Source organism: Onychomys torridus, chromosome 5 (assembly GCF_903995425.1).
Source record: "Onychomys torridus chromosome 5, mOncTor1.1, whole genome shotgun sequence".
Classification (NCBI taxonomy): domain Eukaryota; kingdom Metazoa; phylum Chordata; class Mammalia; order Rodentia; family Cricetidae; genus Onychomys; species Onychomys torridus.
Window position 1 is genome coordinate 13,920,658 of NC_050447.1, and position 24,491 is coordinate 13,945,148.

The 24,491-nt window shown below is 43.0% G+C and overlaps 1 protein-coding gene and 1 pseudogene across 2 annotated transcripts in view; one reads left to right on the forward strand and one right to left on the reverse strand.

The window, feature by feature from the left end:
• Positions 1 to 2,065: 2,065 nt before the first annotated feature.
• The window catches only part of Lonp2 (lon peptidase 2, peroxisomal), a 117,518-nt gene continuing 95,092 nt past the window's right edge, over positions 2,066 to 24,491 (forward strand). Inside the window, exons 1-2 of one of the 2 annotated variants that reach the window (XM_036187620.1) lie at positions 2,066 to 2,430; positions 21,887 to 22,121. In XM_036187620.1, the coding sequence (XP_036043513.1) occupies positions 2,198 to 2,430; positions 21,887 to 22,121 (468 nt within the window). In that variant the 5' untranslated portion in view covers positions 2,066 to 2,197. The remainder of the gene's footprint in view (positions 2,431 to 21,886; positions 22,122 to 24,491) is intronic. The other variant, XM_036187621.1, reaches the window with a different exon arrangement.
• On the reverse strand, positions 10,657 to 11,129 carry LOC118583879 (annotated as a pseudogene).

Genomic DNA, 24,491 nt, shown 5'->3' on the forward strand with positions numbered 1-24,491 from the left:
GGCCATGCTGAGCTGGCCCTACCCTTTGTTGGCCCAGGGAAAGCTGTCCCTGCCTTTCCCTGAACACTGTAGCAAGACAGCTGGCCCCAACCCTGACAGGAGAGCTGCCCACCACACACATACTCGGGATAGATGGCCCCACCCCTCATCACAGGTGAGGGAGAACTGACGCTGATGGCATAGGTGAGCTGGCTCCACCAGTCACCTGACGGGGGCAGCCCCAGTGGCCTGCACTGACCAGCTCAACTACCACACAGGCTCACCCGAACATCTACCCCATCTAGGACCTGCTGGAGCTCTTAAAGGGACTTGTCCTATGGAACGATACCTAAAGGATTTCCATGACTTGGGGCAGCCTTGGAACATGCCAGAGGAGTTTCAATGAAGATTCAATGACGATGGTGTACCAGAAACCAGAGGCCTTGACCCAGACCAATGACTCATTACAGTGAACATTTGCTAGTAAAGCTAATTGGACAAAAGGGTAGACTGTGTGACACAGTGTAGCTCTCAATGCCATCAGGACAAATGAAGAGGTGTTGGAGAGGCAGGAAAGATGGAGGAGCAAAAAAGTTTTTTTGTTTGGTTGGTTTGGTTTAGTTTGACTTTTTTTTTTTTCCTAATTTTCATTGTGGAGCGCTGCATGGGTGAGGGGAGGATATGGGGGACAGGGAGGTGAATGGAATTAGGGTGCATGATGTGAAATTCCCAAAGAATCAATAAAGAAGTTATGGTTTTTGAAAAAAGAATTCATATATAAGAATATACAAAAATGTTTTACAATACCATAACTACAAGGTGTCAGGAGCCAGGGTGCGGCTCAAGTGGAAAAGATAATGGAAATTCAGGAGATGATCTGTATGTTTCTATCTTTATCAAGGTGATGGCTCCATTAGTCTATACATATGCCAAATGTTATCAAATCCTATGCTGTTAATATCTACAGTATGTCAGTCAATCTGCAAGGCTGCTTAAAAGAAACCAACTTCAACCTTCACTGAACTGTGTTATTAAGAGTGACTAGGCCGGGCGGTGGTGGCGCATGCCTTTAATCTCAGCACTCGGGAGGCAGTGCCAGGTGGATCTCTGTGAGTCCGAGGCCAGCCTGGTCTACAGAGCGAGATCCAGGCCAGGCACCAAAACTACACAGAGAAACCCTGTCTCTAGAAAAAAAAAGAGTGACTAGTTGGCCTCTTTGGAATTTACCTCATTTACAAATGACAATAATATTGGATTTCTGTGAAGCTTCAGGCTCACTGTATCATGTGACATGATTTTAAAATAAAGAGCCATCTCTATATTTTCAAAGTATCTGTTTAAAATACTAATAAGATAAAGCAAAATGGAAACAATGTTACAGACTTAGGAGATCTCAGAGATAGGCAAAGTGAAAAATTAAGGACAATAGTAAAAGCCAGAAGGCTGAGGTAAAGTCTCTGGATTAGGTAATGGTAATACTAACTTCCTGGTTTTGATAATGAACCCGGATTGTGTAATACAACAGGGAAAACCGGGTGAAAGGTGTATGAAACTTGTTAAAATCTAACATCTATTTAACAGGTTAAAAAATACTTCTGGTATACACCGTTCACATACGCTCCTTCTCAACACTCCTTTTGAATCTAAATGTAGGCACAGTTCGCGCTGATTGCATACCGAATTCAAATTCTGGCACCACATCACGGCCTGCGTGCATGGTTGTGTCTCAGTCCCCTCCTGTGAAAAGTGGGAGTGACGCTTTTAACCAATGACCGTTAGTGAGCTAGATAACTCACCGAGCAACACCTGACACGGGTACTCTGCAGAACGCAGCGGCAGTCCGCTAGCCGGAAGCGGAGGCGTTCCGGTGTAGGGACCAGCCTAGGGGTGCGGCCAGAAATTGAGGGACCCAGGTCTGGGGGCGGGGCCAGAAGCCCTACGCTTAGGCCTGGGGGCGGGCCATACGGAAGCCTAGTCGCTCAGGCCTCTGGCAGGGTTGTGGGCGGGGCCGGAAGCGGCGGCACATGGGTCTGGGGGCGGGGCCGAAGCTGCGGGGCTTGAGCCTAGGGGCCTGGGGAAGGGGCGGGGGGCGGGGCCGGAAGCGTCGGCACTCAGGCGGGCGGGCGGGCCGTAGTGCGCTGTCTGTGGTGCGCTCCAGTGGCCTAGGCTCAAGACGCTTAGAGCCCTCCTGACAGTCCTGGTGCTAACAGCGGTCGCCATGTCGTCCGTGAGCCCCATCCAGATCCCCAGCCGCCTTCCACTGCTGTTGACCCACGAAGGTGTGTTGCTGCCCGGCTCCACCATGCGCACGAGTGTGGACACGGCCCGCAACTTGCAGCTGGTGCGGAGCCGCCTGCTCAAGGGTACGTCGTTGCAGAGCACCATCCTAGGAGTCATCCCCAACACGCCCGACCCGGCCAGCGACGTGCAGGACCTGCCGCCTTTGCACAGGTACGCCGGGCACCCGGAGGCCTCCCCACCCGCGCCCTGGAGGCCTGCGTGCATGGTTTGTGTCTCAGTCTCCTCTCGTGAAAAGTGATGCTTTTAGCCGGGGACCGTTAGTGAGCTAGATAACTCAAGGAGCAATACCTGACATGGGTAGAAACTCTGCTGTTGATAATCTGATTCGAATCCTGGTCCTACCCGGCCGGCCTCCTTCAGCGCCATAGGCCAGTGATGTTTACTTCCCAGGCCCCTCCCTTCTCCCTGGGTGTTGCTCCCTTCCCCCATCCACCTTTCACCCTGTGCCCTTTCTTTCCTTTTAACCGGCCACCTGTCATGTTCTCCAGTTGAAACACTATAAGCCTAGAGATTTCTTTTTTTTACTGCCATGCCTAAACTGCGCAGTTAACTTTCTGTGCAGTTTTGCTTTACACTTTATTTACTCCACCCCCAGTGGCCTCTTCTTTGAAGGGCCTTTCCTGCCCGCATTTTCCTTGGGTGTCTCCCCCTTCAACCTTTCTAGCCTTTCATCTCCCCTTTGCTCCTTCCTAGCATTTTTATCCTAGGCCCCCGGGCTTGTTACAGGATTACATGATTGTAATGTTACAGAATTGCCCTGTGCACTGGCCCTAGTTGAGACTTGGTGATAGATTTCACCGTTGTTTGACTCTTCCTCTGCGTCTTTGAAACTGCATCTATCTCATAGGTGTGATAGGAAGGTCTGTTTGTGTAGACTGCTTTGCACCATGCTTGATGGATGGCTTTGCTTCCCTGGACTGTACTGTACAGTGATTATGGATCTAGAGCACTTGAAGTGTAGCTGGTCTAACATGAGTTTTAGCACTAGAGTGGCTGTGTCCCAGAAAGGCTCTCAGCCTCAGGCAGCTTAGGGCAGTTGGTCACACTAAATGTGTCGTAAATGTGCAGTGCACACTAAACTTTGAGAAAGCATGAAAGATGTTGATTAATGTTACAAAGAGTAAATGTTGGAATGCTAATATTTTGGCCATTTCACCTGTTATTACTTTATTTGTGGATACTAAAATCACAGATGTGGCTCATATTTTCATTGGACAGTACTATCGTATAAATAGTATGTCTTAGCAGATGTTATCTTCAAGTTCTTCTCTCAAGTTCATGCTCTATATATTGTACTGAAGGCATTTCTCCAGTTTGGAGAGCCTCCTTCCCCTCTTTATTTTCAAATTATGGGCTCCTGACTCTGAATGGATTTTGATAAGGGTTAGAATGCCTTATTTTTACTTAAATGGGACTACATTACTTTGACAAAGGAGACTGATAGCTCCCTAAAAGCAAAGCAAACAGTAAAACATGACATTAACATTTGTTAATCCACAACAACTAAATAATGGTAGTTAACATTGTATCATCATGAAAATATTTTGTCTTCATTTGATCTGTTTTGGCTGTTGCCTAAATAGGGTTGGACCCTGAAGTTTCAATACTTTATTCAAATATTTATATTTGACACTAATTTCTCAACATATTACTTCATTCCTTAAACTTCTGCTTATTTTTCCCATATAATTTTACATTCTGTGTTCAACCACTTAGCTGAGGCAGAAGTTCTCATGATTAGATTTTTTTCGTTGTTTTATTTCTTCTGGGTGGAGTGCTTTAGGGATTGAACCTTTGGTTCTCCTGCTTGCTAAGTAAGTACCATTAAGCTATATCCTCAGCCCTTTTTTTTTACTTTCTTTTTGGTACTGAGTCTCACGAAGTACTCTGTCCTGGCTTTTGCTGTAGAATAAACCTATACTCTGTGAAGATGTGTTTCTCTCTCATTGTTAATAAAATCCGATCGGCTGAGATGGAGGCAGGATTTTTGGGGGAGAGAGAATGCTGGGAAGAAGGGTAGAGTCTCGGGAGTTAGAAGGAAATGCCATGAGACTCAGTGAGCAGGAAGGGAAGTGTGTAGTAAGGTAAACAAGCCTAAGGCAGCACATAGATGAATAGAAATGGGTTAATTTAAGTTATAAGAGCAAGCTAAAAACGAGCCTAGGCTACTGGCTGAGCATTTATAATTAATATTAAGTCTCTGTGTGGTTATTTGAGAGCAGCTGGCAGAACAGAGTTGATCGGTAGTCCCCAGGAAAAACTTCACCTACAGGCTTTTGAACTCTTCTGTAGCTCAATCAAGTATTGAACTGGTGATCCTCCTGGCCCTTCAAGTAGTCAGGATCATATGCCTGTGCTACCAGGTCTAGCTTGATTTATTTCTAATCTGTGTTGGATAGTTTTATGTCACTTTGACACAAGCTATAGACTTCTGTCTTAGTTAGGGTTTCTCTTGCTGTGAAGGGACATCATGACCACAGCAACCCTTATAAAGGAAAAACATTTAATTGGGTTGGCTTACAATTTCAGAGGTTTAGTCTGTTGTCATCATGGTGGTGTGCAGGCAATCATGCTGGAGAAGGAGGTGAGGCACAGGCAACAGGAAGTGGTCTGAGGCACTGGGCAGTATCTTGAGCATATACAAGACCTCCAAGCCCGACTCCACAGTGACACACTTCCTCCAACAAGATCATACTTCTCCAGCAAGGCCACACCTCCTACTATTGCCACTCTTTTGGGGGTCATTTTCTTTCAAACCACCGTACCATCTGGGAGGAGAGAACTGCAATTGAGAAAATGCCTCTATAAAATCAGGTTGTAGGCAAACTTGTAGAGCCTTCTTATTTAATAATTGATGTGGGAGAGCCCAGACCATTGTAGGTGGTACCACCCTGGGGATGGTGGTCCTGGGTTCTGTAAGAAAGCAGGATGAGCAAGTCACAGGGAGCAAGCCAATAAGTAGCACCCCTCCATGGCCTCTGAATCAGCTCCTGATTCAGGTCCCTGCCCTGCTTGAGTTCCTGCCCTAACTGCTTTTGATGATAAACTGGTATATAGAAGTGTAAGTAAATAAACCCTTTCCTCCCCAAGTTGCTTTTGGCCATGGTGTTTCATGTGGAAGGACTTTGGAACTTGGGGCTAGAAAGGGCATTGAGTGTTCAAAGTTTGGTAAACTTTTCTGTGGGAATTTGGAAGATTAGAATGTTGAGAGCATTGCAGATAGTGGAGATCTGGCTTATGAAGTTTCAGAGGAAAGCAAAACTCTACCAGGCCTTCTGTGTAAAGAATCTGTGATTTCTGCTTAGCTGCAGCTGAGGAACTGGATGCAATTAACAAGAGACCAGAACCATTAAACTAAAACCTTTGCTTTTCTGGGACAATGGATGCTGGCCAGCTGGGGCTGAAGAGTCAGTTGTGATAAGGAAGAGGCTAGCATCATTAAGGTGAAATCTTCTAGGAAGTGCTTCCTTAGAGTCAGAACATATAAGCTGTGTTCCAGAGGTGACCAAGGTTTTACCTTGGTCTGGCAACTGAACTTGGTAGTTTAAGTGTCAGCCAGGTATTACTAGTTTTGAAGGCATGAAGGGTTCATAGAGAGCAGCTAAGACTTGGCACTGTGTGGCAGGGTTGGAGTACCTGAAGAGAGCCCAGGAGAAGCTATTGGTGAAAGTGGACCCAGATGGACAAGAGACCCCAGCATTTTGGAGATGCCAGTACCATGGGGTGACCACCAAGAACAGCAGCAACAGTAGTATGGAACCATTGGAAACATACAAGACTAGCTGTGTGTGCTGCAGAGGGCAGTGCTTGAGAAGTGACTCAGGCTCCTGAGGAGCCTGGAAGATCACGAGTGAATCCTAGATAATTAGACATTGTGCTATTTATACCTTTGGAGATTAGTGTTGCTTTGTTCAAATTGTGACTGCCCTGGTTCTTCCCTCTTGAAGTAAGAATGTATTTAACTTATATTTGATTTTACAGGAGCCCACAGTCAAACGACTAATTTTTAAAGAGAATTTAGGTATTAAAAGAAACTTTGGATTTTTTTGTTTGTTTGTTTGTTCGTTTGTTTTTGAGCTGAGGATCAAACCCAGGGCCTTGTGTTTGCTAGGTGAGTGCTCTACCACTGAGCTAAATCCCCAACCCAAAACTTTGGATTTTTAAAGGGACTTAATTTTAAAGTGTTTGAATTTGTAAAGACTGGGACTTCTAAAGTTTGTAAAATGTTCTATATTGTGATTTTGTTGTTAATGTGTAATCTTGGGGATGAACAAAAGGCTATGGCTTAACAGTGATATATTTGTGTGTCAGTTGACAAGAGGTCAGTTGTACTGGCTAGTTTTATGTCAACTTGAAACAAGCTAGAGTCCTCTGAAAGGAGGGAACCTCAATTGAGAAAATGCCTCTATATAAGAGCATGCTATAGAGCATTTTCTTAGTTACTGATTGGTGGCTTACCAGTTCTTATGCAGCACCAGGTTGGGTCACTCACAACTACCTGTAACTCCAGCTTGAGGGGATCTAATGTCCTCTTTGGCTACTACAGGCACTGGCATACACCTAACATGTGCACATACCCCTCCCCACATACACACAAATACACACATGTACTTGTAAGTTAAAAAGAAAATCTTTTAAAAAGTAGAGTTAGTCATATTTTAGGTTTTATTCTGGCAAGGTTTTTGAGGATTACTAATTGCTTTCTCATAAATAACTGCAGATAACAATAACTAAATTCTCCTTGCCTAAAACTAAGTAATAGGACAAGTGATGTGCAGTCTTAGCATTCATATGTGCCTTTGTTTAGGTGATTTAAAATTAACTGGCAGTGCTGTTGGTTTGTTTGCTTACATTGCTGGGGGAATTGAATCTGGGGTCTTAGCATGCTAAGGAAAGCACTATACCACTAAGCCATACCCAGTCCAATCATTTAGATTAGAATGTGTCTGTAAAAGCCTTCACAGAGATTCTGCATTGTAAGAACTCACTATGCCATAGCTATATCAGAAATATTGTTTGTTACTTGAGAAGTTTACATTCAGAAAGATTGTACTATATTCCTCAGAGTAGATGCTGGAGTCTTTTCTCTATCATGGCTTTCAACACACTTTGTGCTTTAATAGTATGAACACTGAGCTATCTAGTGTTCACTTGCTTCTTCACACAGATCTGTCCTTCCCAGTTACCTCCTTTTCTGGATGCTAGTAATGCCCAGAGGAGAATGGAGGGCTCTGCTCCTGCCTGATTTCCTTTACAGTCTCCTGGTGACCAGCCCCAGGACCCAAGGACTTTGCTTTCCCATGTTTCTTACCATCTGTTTGCTGGCTTCTCTATGTAGCACAGTCTCTTCTTTGATGTTTAGTATATAGGCATGTTACTGCATAGGAGGCTTTTAAAAAGGAATGCGGAACTTGGCTTCCATGTCACCTAAGGACAGCTTATATTTCTTTGCTTAGCTGAATTGTATAATAGTGGCCCCTGTGTGATTACCTGTCTCATTAGTGAAAATAGGCAATCATTTAATACCATTTTCACAATGTCATTCATTCTTTAGCCTCACATTTTAAAAGCTTGTGTGTGTGTGTGTGTGTGTGTGAGTGAGAGAGAGAGAGAGAGAGAGAGAGAGAGAGAGAGAGAGAGAGAGAGAGACTGGGGATGAACACGTACTCCGTGCAGCACCTGTGGAGATCAAACAGCTTGGAGAGTCATTTCTCACCTTCCACCTTATAGATCCCTGGAATTTAATGCACTTCTACAAGGCTTGGCAGCAGGCACCCTTACCCCTGAGCCATCTCACTACCTGACTGTTGTGGAATATTAGTTGAAGATATGTTACATTTGTTTATGCTCTTGAATATTTGTTTAGTGATGAAAAGATGTGTTGCATTCTTTTATGTTAAATTTGTTTAACTCTGTGAAGCTGTGTTATTTTGCCTGACTAAAACACCTGATTGGTTTAATAAAGAGCTGAACGGCAAGGCAGAAGAAAGGATAGATGGGGCTGGCAGGCAGGAGGGGGAGATATAGGATCAAGGAAAGAGAAGAGGAGAAGGAGAGGAGGATATCAGGGACCAGTCATCCAGCTACACAGCCAGACACGTAGTGAGAAGGAAAGAAAAGATATGTAGAAATAGAGAAATGTGAAAGCCCAGAGGCAAAAGGTAAATATAAGTTAAGGAAAGTTGGCTAGAAATAAGCCCAGCTAAGGCCAGGCATTCATAAGAAAGAATAAGCCTTTGTATGATTTTTGGGGAGGGGACTGCGGGCCCCCAAAGAACAAAGAGCCAAAGAGCAAAAGAGTAAAACAAAAAACTTAACTTTGTTCAGGGTCCATGGATGCCTTTCTTCAGAGTGCTAATCCCTTAACCCCTGTTCATTAGTTGGCTTTCTTGCTCATCTATGGGGCCCTAAATTAGTTTCTTTGAGATTTATATAACAAAGTATACAGACTTCAACAAATACAAATCCACAGCTGGAAGGATCCATTGCCCATATGTCATTCCTATTTGTACCTATCAATATTCTTAGACACCAAGAAGTACTATCTGATAATAATGAAAAAATTAGATTTAATGTTTTATATTAACAGGTGTGTACTGAAGAGTCCACTTAAATCTTCTAATCTTGGGAGTCTTTATCTGCTTTCCTACGAAAGGTCTGTTTGCAAGTTGGATGTCTCACATTTGGAAATAATGTTTTAGGAGAAGATGACAATAAACTATCCTGTAGCAACAGATATCTTTTCTAGTTTATACAACTTGGGATTGTTCTAATAGAATCCTGCCTTGTTTCTAACTAGTTATTAATAATAATAAATTTTTCAAGAAATCATCACTGGCAACAAAGCTAAGAGTGTGCCACTAAGACAAAAGTAAAATCATGTTCCCCAGAGATGTGTAACTGTCTTCACTGTGTCATTAAAGCTGTGTTTTCTGTATCTTACCTAGTCAGAAGCTACCTGTCCAAGTTAGGGTTACTATTGCTATGATGAAACACCATGACCAAAGCAACTTGGGAAGGAAAGGGTTTATTTGGCTTACATTTCCAATATTACTGTTCATCATCAAAGGAAGTCAGGGCAGGAACTCAAATAGGGAAGGAACCTGGAGGCAGGAGCTGATGCAGAAGTAATGGAGGAGAGCTGCTTACTGGTTTGTTCAACATAGTTTGGTCAGCCTGTCTTTTATAGAACCCAAGACTGCCAGCCCAGATGTGGCACCACCCACAATGGGCTGGGCCCTCCCATATCAATCACTAATTTAAAAAAATGTTATACAGGCTTGCCCACACCCTGATCATATGGAGGCATTTTCTCAACTGAGGTTCCCTCCTTTCAGATGATTCTAGCTTTTATCAAGTTGACATAAAACTACCCAGGACACTATGCTAATATGTTAGGGAATATTATTTTAAGGTGTGTTACTTCTGCTGATGTTGCATTTGTTTAACTCTGTGAAGTTGTGTTACTTTGCCTGTGTCTAAAACACCTGATAGTCTAATAAATAACTGAACAGCCAAGAGCAAGGCAGGAAAAAAGGATAGGCGGGGCTAGCAGGCAGAGAGAATAAATAGAAAGAGAAATCTGGGAGGGGAAAAAAAAGTAGCCAGAGAAGGAGAAGGACTCCAGGGACCAGCCACCCAGCTACACAGCAAGCCACAGAGTAAGGTATACAGGAACAAAAAAAAAGATAAAAGCCCAGAAGCAAAAGGTAAATGGGATAATTTAAGTTAAGGAAAGCTAGCAAGAAACAAGCCAAGGTAAGGCCAGGCATTTATAAATAAGAATAAGGTTCTATGTATAGTTTATTTGGGAGCTGGGTGGTGAACCCCCCAAAAGAGTAAAAAACAACCAACAACACTAATAAGTATTCATTTTTATAATCCCTGATAGTAGAAATTCATATCATCCATTGTGGTGAGATAGAGTGACAGCTGTCATAGGACCTAAGCCAGGAACTCCATTGCTAGCAAATATCTTTGTAACTATGGGTATCCACTTTATTTTCCCAGTTTTGAATCTCAGTTACTCATTTTGCACATTGAGATATTGGAACCTTCTTAGTTGTAAAAGGAACATAGCAAAATAATACTCAGGGAAGCTTTTTATTGCTGGAAAACACCTATACCCTCATGGAGGTATTGCTCTCTGAATAGGTAGTTTTTTTTCCCCCCAAGCCACAGCCCAATTTTATTTATACTCATTGCAAAGCATGACTTAGGACTAAACAACAGGTGTCAGGGATGGGAGGTTGAAGGTCACGGAGGAGGCTGTAGAGGTGGATGACAAGGTTTGGGGAAGACAAGGGAAGGCCATGATGAGGATGGACAGGACCCTCTTCCAGTGTCCCAGGCTCCCAGGTATGCCAGGGCAGAGAGCGGGTGAGGCTATCTTCAGGATTTGAACTTGGAGACAGGTAGTCCAATGAGTCCAGCTACTCCTGCCACACTCAGGACCATGCCACCAACAATGGCCATGCCTACTAGCCCATCTTTCTTCATGGCCTTGTCAATGAGATGTTCCAGCTCCTTGGCCTGGTTGTTGTGGGGCTCAGTATGCAGCAATCCTCACACATACTTTAAAGCTTTTTCATATTCCTTGAGACGATAGTTGCCCACTGCCAGGTAGAAGACATAATCTCGCTGTTCCTCTTTGTTCCCTTTGGGCAACAGCTTCTCCAGGAGCAAGATGCCTTTATGGATGTTGTCATTGTTATTTGCTTCGAACCAGGCACCAGGCATACTCAAACTGTGCTTTTGGAAACAGAGCCTGCTGCCTGCTCAGACTGAAATTTCCTTTCAAAATTCTTCAGATCCTCCACAGACAGCAGCTCGGTCAGCACCGCCTCCATGTGCACTGCCCCTGCAAGTCTCGAACTAAGGTCTCTACTGGGCCACGGTCTCCATGGTCCAATGGCAGGGGCGGACAGGCACTCTGAATAGGTAGTTTTAAGCATAGATTTCATAGAAAAGGATTGAGGAGGGGAGAGGAGATCCCTATATTTCCTCAGCATGGGCAAAACTGAACTAGCGTCATTATAGAAAAGACTTGGAGGGTTGTGAATTCCAATATGAATAGTGGACTTTTTAGTAAAGTGGAAATAGCAGTGACAACAAAGATCACGTGTTTGGTAGATAGGGCACAGTTTAGATAATTCCCTTCTGCTCTCACCGTAGAAAACTGCCTTTTCTACCACTGTACAGGGGTTTTCAGATAGTTTTGGAACTCCTGGATTGCCCAAGGCAGTTTCCAGATTATACAAACCATAGCCCTCCTACTCAGACTTCCTGTGGAATGACATTCTGTGATGTTTTACAAGCCCTGAAGGTATATGACAACTGGGAGCTTCAAAATTTCTTTGTAGATAAAAAGAAACAGGTTAAATTAAGTTACAAGAGCTAGTGGAACAAGCGTTAGAACAAGGCCAAGCATTCATAACTAATAAGAAGTCTCTGTGTCACAATTGGAACTGGTTAGTGGCCCCAAAGAAAGCCTGCTACAAGGAAACAGCAAGAGCACACCAGGGATGGCAGGAGGCTTTGAAAGTTACAAGCCCACCCCCAGTAATACACTTACCCCGCAAGGGCATACCTGCTAAGCCTCCCCAGATAGCATCACCAACTGGGGTTCAAATATTCAAATGCCCAAGAATGTGAGGGACATCTTACTCAAACCACCCCCTTCTTCTCCGCAGCACCCAGAGGCTCATGGCCATGTCATGCAAAGTGCTTCCAGTTCAACTTGAAAATTCCCTGTAGTCTTTAACAGTCTCAAAATCAGTTTTAAAGTCCAAAGACTGAAATTTCTTAAGACTCAAGGAAATCTCTTAACTTCAATGCCTTGTGAAATCAAAAAGCTAATTAAATAATTCCAACATACAATGGCAGGGGATACATATTACCTTCCAATAGGGAGAAATTAGGGCATAGTGAGGAAATACTGAACCAAAACCCAGCAGGGTAAACACCAAAGTCTCTAGCTTCCTATCCAGGGCTTAGATGGCTCTGTCCTTCCAACTTTGCTGCCTTCAACACACTTCTAAACTCTCCTAGGCTGGTTCTTCACCCTGTATGCAGCTCTCCTTGGAGATACCACACAGCCCTGGCATCGTCAACATTTTGAGGTCTCCACTGAAACTCAGGTTTCAGCTTCACAGCTTCATGAGATAGCCTCTCAGGGCCTTCAATCATGGACTCCTCTGTCATATATCTGGCTTCAGTGGTTCTCTGATTCCACAGAGGAAGGCTCCACAACCTCTTTACTCATTTATCCCTCATAACTATAAATCCAGAGCCCGTGAACACTTCCAAACTTCAGCTGCCAGCTTGGGATGTACCCTGGCTTCTTAAATCACAATTGTGGCAGCTTTTATTTCTTGTTCCTTTCTAAGAGCAGGATATTCCTTAGGTCTTCTCCTTCTACAAGTTGGAAACTTACCTGAGTGGAATCTTGTCCTGAGGATGCTCCTCCCTTTATTCCAGTGCAGCTTTGGGCCATCCTTAATGACACTAACCTTAACAGTGTTCAGCCTCTCTTCCAGCACAAGCCTTGGCTGTATAAGCTTTCCAGTGGCCTTTTTCTCTCCAAACTATACATTTTTTGTATTATTTCTGTCCCACTTGCTCTTTCTTCATTGTAATCCTGCATAAGTATGTTTACTAATGACCGTGTGACAGAGTCAATACTAGGCTACCTTGATATCTTCTCCACCAAAGAAATAGTCCATTACTTTTTAATTTAGCTTCAGGAAAGTTCTTACAATGTAGGCAAAAAAGAGCCACTCTTTTTGCCAATATCAACAACAGTCCACTATCCCTGTTGCTAATATTGTCCCTCTACAGTTTCTTGAGTTGGGCCTCCACAGTCTTCATCACTCAGCACTGCTGTTTTCTAAGTCCTACTAGGATGGCACCTTGATTTCTGCTTACAATGTTCAACTGTTTTCCTAGTCTAAATTTCTAGGTTCTTTACCATTTGCCCAAAGCAAAAAACAATATGGTCAAGTCTGTCACAGCAATAGCCCATTCCTTGGTACCAATTTCTGTTCAGTTATATCCTTACTGTTGTGATGAAACTGTTGGTTAAGGCGGTGGCGCCTTGGTGCTCTTGGTGGGGGGGGGGGTCGCTTGTGGCTGGCCTCCAGCCGAGAGTGCTGGACTGAAGAGTCAGTGCAGCATAGTTACCTTTTAGAGCTTTATTGGGAGACAAAAGGAGGGAGGGAGGGAGGGAGGGAGGGAGGGAGGGAGGGAGGGAGAGAGGGAGAGAGGGAGGGAGGGAGGGAGGGAGAACACCAGAGAAACAGAGAGATCATGTGGAGGGAAGAGAGCGGAAAGAGAAAAGGGAGACACACAGAGGGCCCGCCTGCTTTTTAAGCTGGGCCGCCATCCCAGGCTGATGATGTAATTAAGGACAGAATCCTTACATCCCAGACTTTCACTTATTATAAAAAAGCAGATAGATCAAAAACTGCTTCCAGCTGATTTTTGGATGTCGGTTGGTTCTTGGGGGAATGGAGAAGAGGAGTCTTCCGAGGTAGACAGGTATTGTGGGATGCTGTCTGTCATCTGTTTGTTATGGAGACATGTATCCCTCTTGGCTGTGGCTGGGAATCTTCTGTCTGACAAGGTGTTGGTGACATAGAAAAAAGCTTAGAGAGAAAACAATCATTATTATTTTACGTTGGTAGTCTGGCCTGTCCAGATGGATTTTGAAACATGTTAAGCTTTATCAGAGACAGATTATTTTAAAGCACCTGTTTCCTTTACTAGTTCAGCATCCGGGAGACAGGTGATCAATTGTTAAAAGCATCTCACAGTAATAGATGTTTATATTAAAGTCTTTTTGTAGTGCTCAGACACTTTTGGGTCTGGGGATATAAATACCTTTTAGTTGTTACAGTTTCTTACTTGATGATCTCTGGACTCCGGTTCTGTGGTGGTCCTGTACCATTAGCTGAACAGTGAGTTAGAACAGGGAACTGGGAAGAGAAAAGCTTATGGTACATGAGAATTTTTTTTTTTTTTTTAATTAGGGGCAAGGCAAAGATCATGGCCCTGTCTGTATGCACAAGAGAAACACAGGCAGTAACTTTGAAGTAAGACAATGAGCTCTTATTTTAGTTGGAAATCTTTTTTCATTAAGTAACTCTGAAAGTGCAATTAAATCTGGTGAGTGAATAAGGCTGTCCTCTGTACCCGACGATACAAAGGAGAAGTGACATCCCAAAACTCCCAGGACTGGGTCAGTGGCTCTGGTGTCCAGAAGGAAAGAAATGGATCTCTTCCCTGCTGCATTCTGGGTTTCCTGCCATGTCTGTAGGCAAGCCGAGGTTTGTTGGAGGTCTTAGCTTGGTGTACCCATGTGTCTTGGCGCCTGGGGGCAGTCAGCTGACTGGTTGTCTTTCTAGGTGTCACTTTTAACAAGACTGTTAGTGGCCTGGCAGAGCATTCCCTAGCCCATGGCCTTTTTCTCACTTAAAACAGGGACCCAACAGCTTTTGGGAGTCAGCGCGTGCCAGCACTTGGCAATTTTGTTTTCGGGCTTTTGTCTCTTCCCTGCCACACCTTAAATGCCAAAGATGACTCTTTTGCCTGTAGGGTCAGGAGGCTTGCTCTCCAGATCCTTGAGTTTTAGTCAGGGAGGTCTGGGGAACAAGAGACGGATTTTACTCTGTGTCCTGGATTTTTTTCCTGATGATTGGTGGCTTAAGGACAGCTTTTGGAAGATCTGTCCATAGGCAGACTGTAAACCAATCCCTTTGGAAGACTTATTTGAGGCAATAAGCTGATTTCTTGGCTTAGGAGCCATCCTGACTACTGCAAACTTATTTGTATGGATCTCAGCCGCTTCCAGACCTGTCTGTGTCTCCCAAGGCAGTTTGAGAATGAGTGGGTGGAGTTAAGGTGAGTTAGGGTGAGAGTCTTAGAAGCCGCCCAAGCCTGTGCATTTGAGCCTGCCCACTGCCGTAGGAAGTCAGACAGAAAAGGTTGCACATGGCAGACTCAGAAGTGGGGAAGGAGAAGGGTTTAGAGCTTTAGCAGAAAGCTTGGAGATAAAGTAACTCTTATTTGCCCATTTGCTGGCAGAAGTTCCCATGACTCTGTTAGGTAACCAGATTTATGCTGTTATGTGGCCAGGTTTATCGGTGCCTGCCCCTATACGCCAATGTAGGTGGTAAATGTATCCTCCCCTTTGTCCCATGGCTGTAGCCAAGAGAAAAATAAAAAATTAAAATAACAAACTAGAATCAGACTCTAATCCTTGGCATCCCCGAAGAGTGGAGAGAGATCTAAGAATCAGCTCAAGTCACCATTCCTCTTTGTCAAGGGAACGTGAGGGCTGCAGCTGTGCTGCAGTTGGTCCACCCAGTAGACCCGAGATGACATTGACACCCCCCTCCCCCCTCAGGAACGAAAATGTGCCGTCGTTGCCAGCACAGCCCAAGGACAACTCCTGGGATGTCCATTGCAAAGAATATAGCTCAGACTACAGCCACGAGAACGGCGGACTCACTATGAAGAATCATGGCAGTAGGGTAGTTGTATAGGGGTCCAGCAGAGGCGAGCTGGACAGGGGAGGAGGCGTCAAGTGGCAGCAGTCAGCAGGTCCTCGGTTAGTGTATCAAATGTTGGTTAAATCGGCGCTGCTCATGGCTGGCTGCCACCTGCAGCGGCCATGCCGACAGAAGTGAGTGCTGGAGGAAAGTCACTAGCCGTAGTTACCTTTTAGCACTCTATTGGGAGAGAGAGAAGGGGAAGAGGGAGAGGGAGAGAGGAAGAAAGGACCAGAGAAACAGAGACCACGAGGAGGGAAGAGAGTGGAAATAGAAAAGGGACGCACAGAGGGCCTGCCCGCATTTTAGGCTGGGCCGCCGTCCCAGGCTGATGACGTTATTAAGGACAGAATCCTTATAGAAACACCATAACCAAGGTGACTTATAGAAGGAAGGGTTTATTTTGGCTTATGGTTCCAGAGGGATAATAGTCTATCACCATCATATGGGAAAGTGTGGCAGCAAGCCCCAGGCGTGGTGGCAGAAACAACTGAATGCTCATTATCTCAAACAACAAGCAGGTTTGAGATACAGAGAGGAAACACTGGGGGTGGCAGGAGGCTTTGAAACCTCAAAGTCTGCCCCAAGTAACACACTTCTGGCAATGCCATACCTAGGAGTGTCCTCATCAACTGGGGACTAAGTACAAATGCCCAAGGACACGTGGAACATCTTACGAAGGCTACTGCAGAAAGATGCTACAACCTGCCTAGAATAGAATTAAACTTTCCACAGTACTCTTTATCAGAAAGTGTCTCTATTAGGTATCATGTTTAATAATACCTTAGGGTCTAATCATGTCACAAGTCATGTTTTTCTTTGAAAGGCATATATTCAGGACTGTGAAGATCGCTCAGTGGGTAAAGGTGCTTGCGTCCAAACCTGACAATCTGAGTTCAGTTCTGGACACACATAATGGTACTACTGTAAGTTCTCTGACTTCTGCAAATGTATACATGCAGACACACTGTTAGTTATTTAGGCGGCGCTCTTACCTGAGAGGAACACGTCCCGAACACGACAAGACCACAGAAGAGTTTTTATTAAAGAGGACAGAAATGTGACAGGCCTGTGTAAAACACACGTGGGTGAGGAGACAAGGGGGGTTCATGCAAGATGGCACTGGTTTTATAAAGGTTGGGCCTGCATGCGTACGGGAACTTGTGTGGGTACTCCACACATGCGTGTAGATTACATGGCTGCGTGCACGCTTTACGCAATCACGTAAAGCCACAGAGTCCCGGTCCTATGAGATGTCTGACCCGGAAATGGCTATTTTGAACCGGAAATAGGCGGTCCGCCGGGCAAGCCCAACGGTATGGACATGTTGTAATTTTCTATCACACACTAAATAAATAAATAAATGATGGAATGAATGAATGAATGAATGAATAAATAAATGAACAAACAAATAAATGTAATAAAAAAGCATATGTTCTGTTACAAGCTGCAGGATTGTAGTAAGAATTCAGCTGAATATGATACCTGGAAAAATCAAGGCATTCTTCCAGAGGATTAAGCCAACTATCAAGGAGTATTTGGTGTTATTCAGCTTTTAATATAGCAGCTGTTTCCTACTATGAAATTCTTGTGTGCTCATAACTTCCCCAAGATCTTTTAACAGTGTATTTTACCTGAAATTCTTCTCAAGCATCCTAGGCCAAAACAACAGTCTCCTGTGTTAAGGTAAACACCCTTCCAGAGACACCAGCCTAGGAGACAGGTGCATAGCTTTGTTTCTTGTGCAAATGAAGCTTATACCCTCCTTTCTCTCGCAGCCCAAATGGCATTCCAGAGCAATTGACTCAGAACAAAAGAGTTTTTTTGCATACCAGGTGCAGTGTAGCTATGAGGCAGTTTTTGTGGCTCCCAGCAGAATTACCTGCCCTCCCAGTATATAGCAGCATAGGAAAACAGAGGCAGTTTTATTTTAATGACTTATGGACTCTTTTACCTAACCATTTGTAAGATTGTAGTTTGAACACATTTATGATAGATTTGTAATGTTTCACCTAACCACTTATAAGGATGTATTTTGAGCACATAAATTCCTTTTCTGACTTATTCCAGGCCTTATCTGATCCCATCTCCTCTATTCACACCCCTTTTGGGTTGCAAATGAAGCTGGCTATCACAGCTCTTGTAGGGACCTTGGAAGCTTTGCATTGTATTGTAAGAGGCTGCTGGAAAGGGAGAAACCGGTTCTGGGAGAGGAGTGGGAAGGAATGATGATGGAGAAGAACAAGGATGAAGATGAGGACGGAGATGGAAATAAGAGTTATGAGAGTACAGGAGGAGAAAGGACAGAGGGAGCTAAGTATAAGTACGGAACTGAAGATGTATAGCTAGAAATTAATCTCAGGAATAAAGTTGACGGGTGAAAGAACTTGCTATACTTAGATTATTTTCTTGCAGATTATTCCCACCATTAGTAGCGTCTCTTCTGGGCTCCTGGGAAGGAAACTAAGAGGCATTATCTCAATAATTTCTAAAAATGTTCTTGTCAACTCTGTGAGTTCAAGAAAGAACCAATTAACACATTTAAATCTTTGTCCCTTTAGGAGCCTGAGGGGTATAATATAAGTCCAGCTTAAACTTGTTGGTTTTTTTTTTTTTTTGTAACACATTCCTTTCAATATATATATATAAATTCTTTGTAAGAAAATTCATTTTTAGTGTAAAATTTTATCAGTGACCTAGACAAAATAATTAAATTTGTCTTTCAATCTGGGGGTTTCAATTTGGCTCATCTCTTTAGTTTTGCTTTGTTATATAAAGTAGAGAGAGGCAAGCTAGATGACTGAATGTTATATATAATCCGGTAGAGTTTATAAGAAGTAATAGGGAATCTGCTGTATATACAAGTCAGCAAGTTTACTGAGATAGTCACCATATTTGTGTGTGATTAATTACATTTGAGATAAGTAGGCACAGAAGTCTAGTGTTCTATTTTCCCAGAGTACAGGTGTGCTGGCTGGTTTTATGTCAACTGAACATAGGCTAGGATCATTTGGAAAAGAGGAACTTCAATTGAGAAAATATCCCCACCAAATTGGCCCAAGGGAAGTGCATTTTCTTAATTAATGTGAAAGGGCTCAGCTCACTGGGAGTGGTACCTCCCCTGGGCTGGTGATTCTGGGATGTATAAGAAAGCAAGCTGAGAAAGCCATGGGGAACAAGGCAGTAAACAGCACTTTTCCATGGCTTCTGCATCTGTTCCTGCCTTGGTTTTCCTGCAGTGGCTTCCCTGGGTGATGGGCTACAAGCTGTAAGATAAAATAAACCCTTTCCTCCCCAAGTTTTGTTTGGTCATGATGCTTTACCACAGCATGTCAAGACAGCATGCCATGTTAATTTTAGCTTTGTTTTGAGATTTCCACTTTCCCTGAGAGGATAAAATATTCTAGCTTGGGATCTGGAAGCTTTTTGCTTTATTTTGGGTAATTTTTTTTTTTCATTTATTTTGTGTGTTAGAGGGAATTTTGTACATACACCACAGTGTTCTTTTGAAGGTCAGAGAATAGCCCACAGAAATCGGTCCTCTCCTTCTACCTTGTGAGTCCTGGAAATGGAGCTCAGGTTTGGCAGATTTGGTAGCAGGATCCTTTACCCACTGAGCTATTTTCCTGGCCCTGCAGATAAGATTTTCTTTCTAGGGCTGGAGAGATGGCTCAGAAGTTAAGAGCACTGGCTGTTCTTTCAGAGGTCCTGAATTCAATTCCCAGCAGCCACATGGTGGCTCACAACCATCTACAATAAGAGATCTGGTGCCCTCTTCTGGCCTGCAGGCTGAACACTCACTGTATATATAATAAATAAATAAATCTTAACAAAAGAAAAAAAAATTATTTAAAAAAAAAGAAAAAAAGACAATCCTTTAAGGCCGGGCAGTGGTGGTGCACGCCTTAAATCCCAGCACTCCAGAGGCAGAACCAGGCAGATCTCTGTGAGTTCGAGGCCAGCCTGGTCTACAAATCAAGTTCCAGGAAAGGCACCAAAACTACACAGAGAAACCCTGTCTCGAAAAACCAAAAAAAAAAAAAAAAAAAAAGACTTTCTTTCTGTGTATTACATGTACATATGAATTGATCAAAAATATATCTGATAAGGAGCTAAAACTTAAAACCTTTCAATTTATTCAGTGGGGGTTTTGCCACTTGTAACTAGGCTTAAGGATTCTTAGGGTACTTGCCTTTAGTCCTCTTAAGTCCTGCAGTGTGTACTTGGGAGTATTCCAGGTGTAGCAGTTCAAGATTAAGTGCATATAAATCTAAATGCCAGGTTGATATTGGAGATAATTGGCTTGATGTCAGCAGAGGTGATACTGGAACTGATTTGGACATTCATTTGTACTGTTTATGTGTTTGCCTTTCAGAATGGTATTCAGATATTCCTACTTGGTGTAATTGAGTTAAATAATTGCCAACAACTTTTATTCCTACATTTTTATATTTAAATAATCCAAATATATGGGATTCTGTAACAAGTCTTTCTTGTTGAACTTTCTTTGGACTGCCAGCCCCCAAATAATGACATGGAGACTTATTATTAATTATGAAGGCTTGGCCTTTAGCTTAGAGTTGTTCCTGATTAGCTCTTATAATTTAAGTTAACCTGTTTCTATTAATCTATGTTCTGTCATGTGGCTCTTTAGCTCTCCTTGATTCTATACATCAGACTCCCTCTGTGTCTCACTTGCATCTCATGCCTGAGTTCCTCTATCTGCTTGGAAGTCTTTCCTATTCTCTCCTGCCTAGCTATTGGCCATTCAGCTATTTATTAAACCAATCAGATGCCTTAGGCAAGTGAGATAAAACAGACACATTTTCACACAGTATGATCAAATATCCTGCAGCAGAATTTATACTTCATTTTTAAAAGAAGTACCAAGTAAGATTATGTGCTTTGTACCTCACTAGATGGTAGCAGTCTAAAAGACCACATACCAAATGATATTTTAAGTATAGAAATACTAAATTCATACTTTAGATCCTCTTTGTTATTAAAAGAATTTGTCAGGAAAGCAGACATTTCTAGAGTTTTATCTTTTGCTGATTTTTTTAGTTAGATTATGAAGTAATGGGTCTCGTGAAATTTTCTTTTCTTTCCTTTTGTTTTTTTTTTTTTTTTTTTTTTTTTTTTTGAGCCAGGGTTTCTTTGTGTAGCCCTGGCTGCCCTGGAATTCACTCTGTAGACCAGGCTGTCCTCAAATTAGAGATCTGTCTGCCTCTGCCTCCCGAGTGCTGAGATTAAAGGTGTGCGCCACCATGCCTGACTCGTTGTGACATTGTCATCTCATACATGCATATAACTGTAGCTAGAAGTTGTCCTGTGTCCCGCAACCATTCAGTCCCAAATAAACACCCAGAGGCTTATGTTAATTACAAATGGTTTGGTCTGTGGCTCAGGCTCATTGCTAGCTAGCTCTTACATCTTAAATTAACCCATGTCTATTAATCTACATTTTACCATGTGGCCATAGCATTACTGGTGTGCTGACATGTTGCTTTTGGGGTAGCTTGATGGTATCTGCCCCTAACTCCACCCTTCTCCTTGTCTCTCTGCTTGGATTTCCTACCTGGCTCTTATCCTGCCCTACCATAGGCCAAAGCAGCCTTATTTATTATCCAACTGGAACAACATATATTCACAGCATACAGAAAGACCATTCCACAGCATATAACTATATTTTGTTCTTATTTGCTCTTCCCCCCTCGCTCCCTTTCTTGGCCTTCTTTCTCCCCTTCAATGTTCACTTTCTGCTTTTGTGTGCTATAGAGATAGGTGTACACATATATCTATAAGTTTAAGTCTGTATTTTGTATGTGAAATAAAGCATGATATTTTTCTTTCTGAGTCTGGGAAAGTCAGCACTTTTGTCAGAGTTGGAGGTTTTTCCAGGGTAGTCCTGGTTGTTCTAGAACTTACTCTTTAGACCAGGCTGACCTTGAACTCAGTGATCCCCCTGTCTGCCTCCTGGCTACATCAGCACTTTTTGAAAGGAATTTCTGTTTTGTCATGTTAAAAATAATGCCAATGTTTTGTGTATTTTTCAGGATTGGAACGGCTGCCCTGGCAATTCAGGTTGTGGGCAGTAATTGGCCTAAGCCACACTATACTTTGCTGATCACAGGCCTGTGCCGGTTCCAGATTGTGCAGGTCTTAAAAGAGAAGCCATATCCTGTGGCTGAAGTGGAGCAGCTGGACCGACTTGAGGAATTTCCCAACACCTGCAAAACCAGGGAGGAGCTGGGAGAGCTGTCGGAGCAATTCTACAGATACGCAGTACAAGTGGGTGGCTTCCACTTCCCCTTAAAGCCTTTCCCTGTGCTTCTTTGCTGTCCTGAGATCAGGTGACTGGTAGGTGGGGCAGCTGTAGGGCTGTAAAGCTGTGTATATTGAAATAGTTTGTGGTATTTTGATAGTGTATTCCAGTTTTCTTTTGCTTAGGTTTGTACTTAAATCATCCTGGACATATTGACCAACTCTTTCTAAACGTGTTACAAACCATATGACCACAGTTTCTTAATAATTCCCAGTGCCTCCCAACCAAACCTAAGTGCTTATTGTTAAAATGAAAATAACACAGAGTTGCCACTAAAATCCCAGTCAGAATAATAGAAGTTATATTGTTTCAGGTCCAGTCCTACTGTACAGGTTAGTGACTGTGGAAGGGTGAAGCCATAGTGAACCAGTTTCAAGAATGGTTGCACTTTTGTCTAGCTAGAATGCCAGGAGGGACGCATGCTTTGACTATGCATGAAGATTGTACTCCGTAATTCTAGGTGTCAGTTTTTTGGTCAACCCTAGGTTAAAAACTTATTCTCTCTACCTTGTTTTACTTAAAACTATAATAAAAATGCAAAATTGCATCATAAATGTAGTTTTTTACTTTTCTATCTGTGAGGACTAGCTGGTGTCTAAGGTCTTGATTTCAGACACCACTGGTATAGAGCAGATGTGAAGAGCCTGTAGCATTTGCATCTGATGGTCATTCAAAGTAATATGCACCCCTGATGTGGGGAACAGGAGTAGAAATCTGGGAGGTTTGGAGTTGTAACTTCAGGGCTGAAGGAAGAATGTACTGGAAGAAAGAACCTCCAGGATGTGAGCTGGTACAGGCAGATCATATACTCCTGATGTGCAGAGGGGATGGGGGTAAAATGGCTTCCATTTCACATGAGCATGCAGCTCTGTAGCTTCATCTCTGGCTTTTACTTCTCTCCAGTTTGAGTCCACAAAACCTGTTAAACTTGGGAAGATTCTACAATGATATTAGAAGAACTTTTGTCAGAAAATCAGATTTAGTTTCTGCCTTTTTTTTTTCCTGGATTGTTCTATATTCCACTTTGTTTCATTTTTATATCAGTGTTTTATTTTTGTGTTATGTACTTTTAACTAAGTACATGCAGTAAAGTCACTGGCTTTACTGTCCTTGTTAGACTGTGAGAGTATGTTTAGTGAGTGCTTCTTTTGGCTTCCCTTCAATACCTTCCTTTCTAGCTTGTACAAGGAGACCTGCCTCCTCTTAGTCCTATCTCTGACTCAGTCTACTTGCTGAGTCTTTCTTTCAAAACAACAGCCAAACAGGCTGAGAGTATGTCTCAATGGTAGAGCTGTCTCAGTGTGTCCAAGGCAGGGTGGGTTCTCTTCAGAAAAACACATAAGGCGAACCTCAGATTTCCTAGTAATGCTAAGGCCCCTCATACCGTATCTTAGTCCTGTCTTGCCTCAGCTATGGTTACTATGTAGCGATCAATAATTCTGGCCACACTGAATAACAGAAAAGCCCTGCCTTATTTCTTGTGACTTTTGCTTTTTGTTCCCGCTTTCTTCTCTGAATTTTAGGCCCCATGTGCTTCCCAACTGCTGTGTGGTGTTGCTGTTCCTCCCCCTGATGCTCAGTCGTGTGCCATCAGTGCTTGTCTTGTGTGAAAATGTCTTACAGTCTTGTTTCTCCCACAGACCCCTACTCCACACTGTGCTGGCCGTCCTGCGTGAGCAGCACACTGTGCTTGGCAAATAGCTTCAAGTTACAAGACCGGGGGATGAATTTTAATTTTTGTTTTCTACCAATAAATTCCTGGGAACAAGATTTTTTTTTTAAATTTTTGTGTGTTTTTTAATGGATTTTTTTTCCCCTAACCATCTGTATATAGTTGTACTTTAATCCCCTTGATTCTTGGAAAGTAATGGGTAGTTCTCCAAATTACAGCATTTTCAGAGCTGTTTGATTATTACTGGCCTATGAAATCTTATTAGAGTTGGTTACATGAGGATTGATATATCATTTATAAATTAGTTAGTATGAACCAAGTTTTCTAATTAGCCACAAAACAGAACTCAAATAATAAAGGTTTATTTTTTGCTATGTCTTCATGTCTAAAGCTATAGGTGTAATGGTCTGTCTTTTCATGTCACTTAAGAACCAAGGTAGGGGTGCTGGAAAGATGGCTCAGAGGTTAAGAGCACTGTTTGTCCTTCCAGAAGTCCTGAATTCAATTGCCAGCAACCACATGATGGCTCTCAACCATCGGTAATGAGATCTGGCGCCATCTTCTGGTCTGCAGGCATACATGCAGCCAAAATACTATATACATAATAAAAGAAAAAAAAAAAGGTAGGCTGGATTTAATCTTGAGATGGTCTCCTTATGTTGAG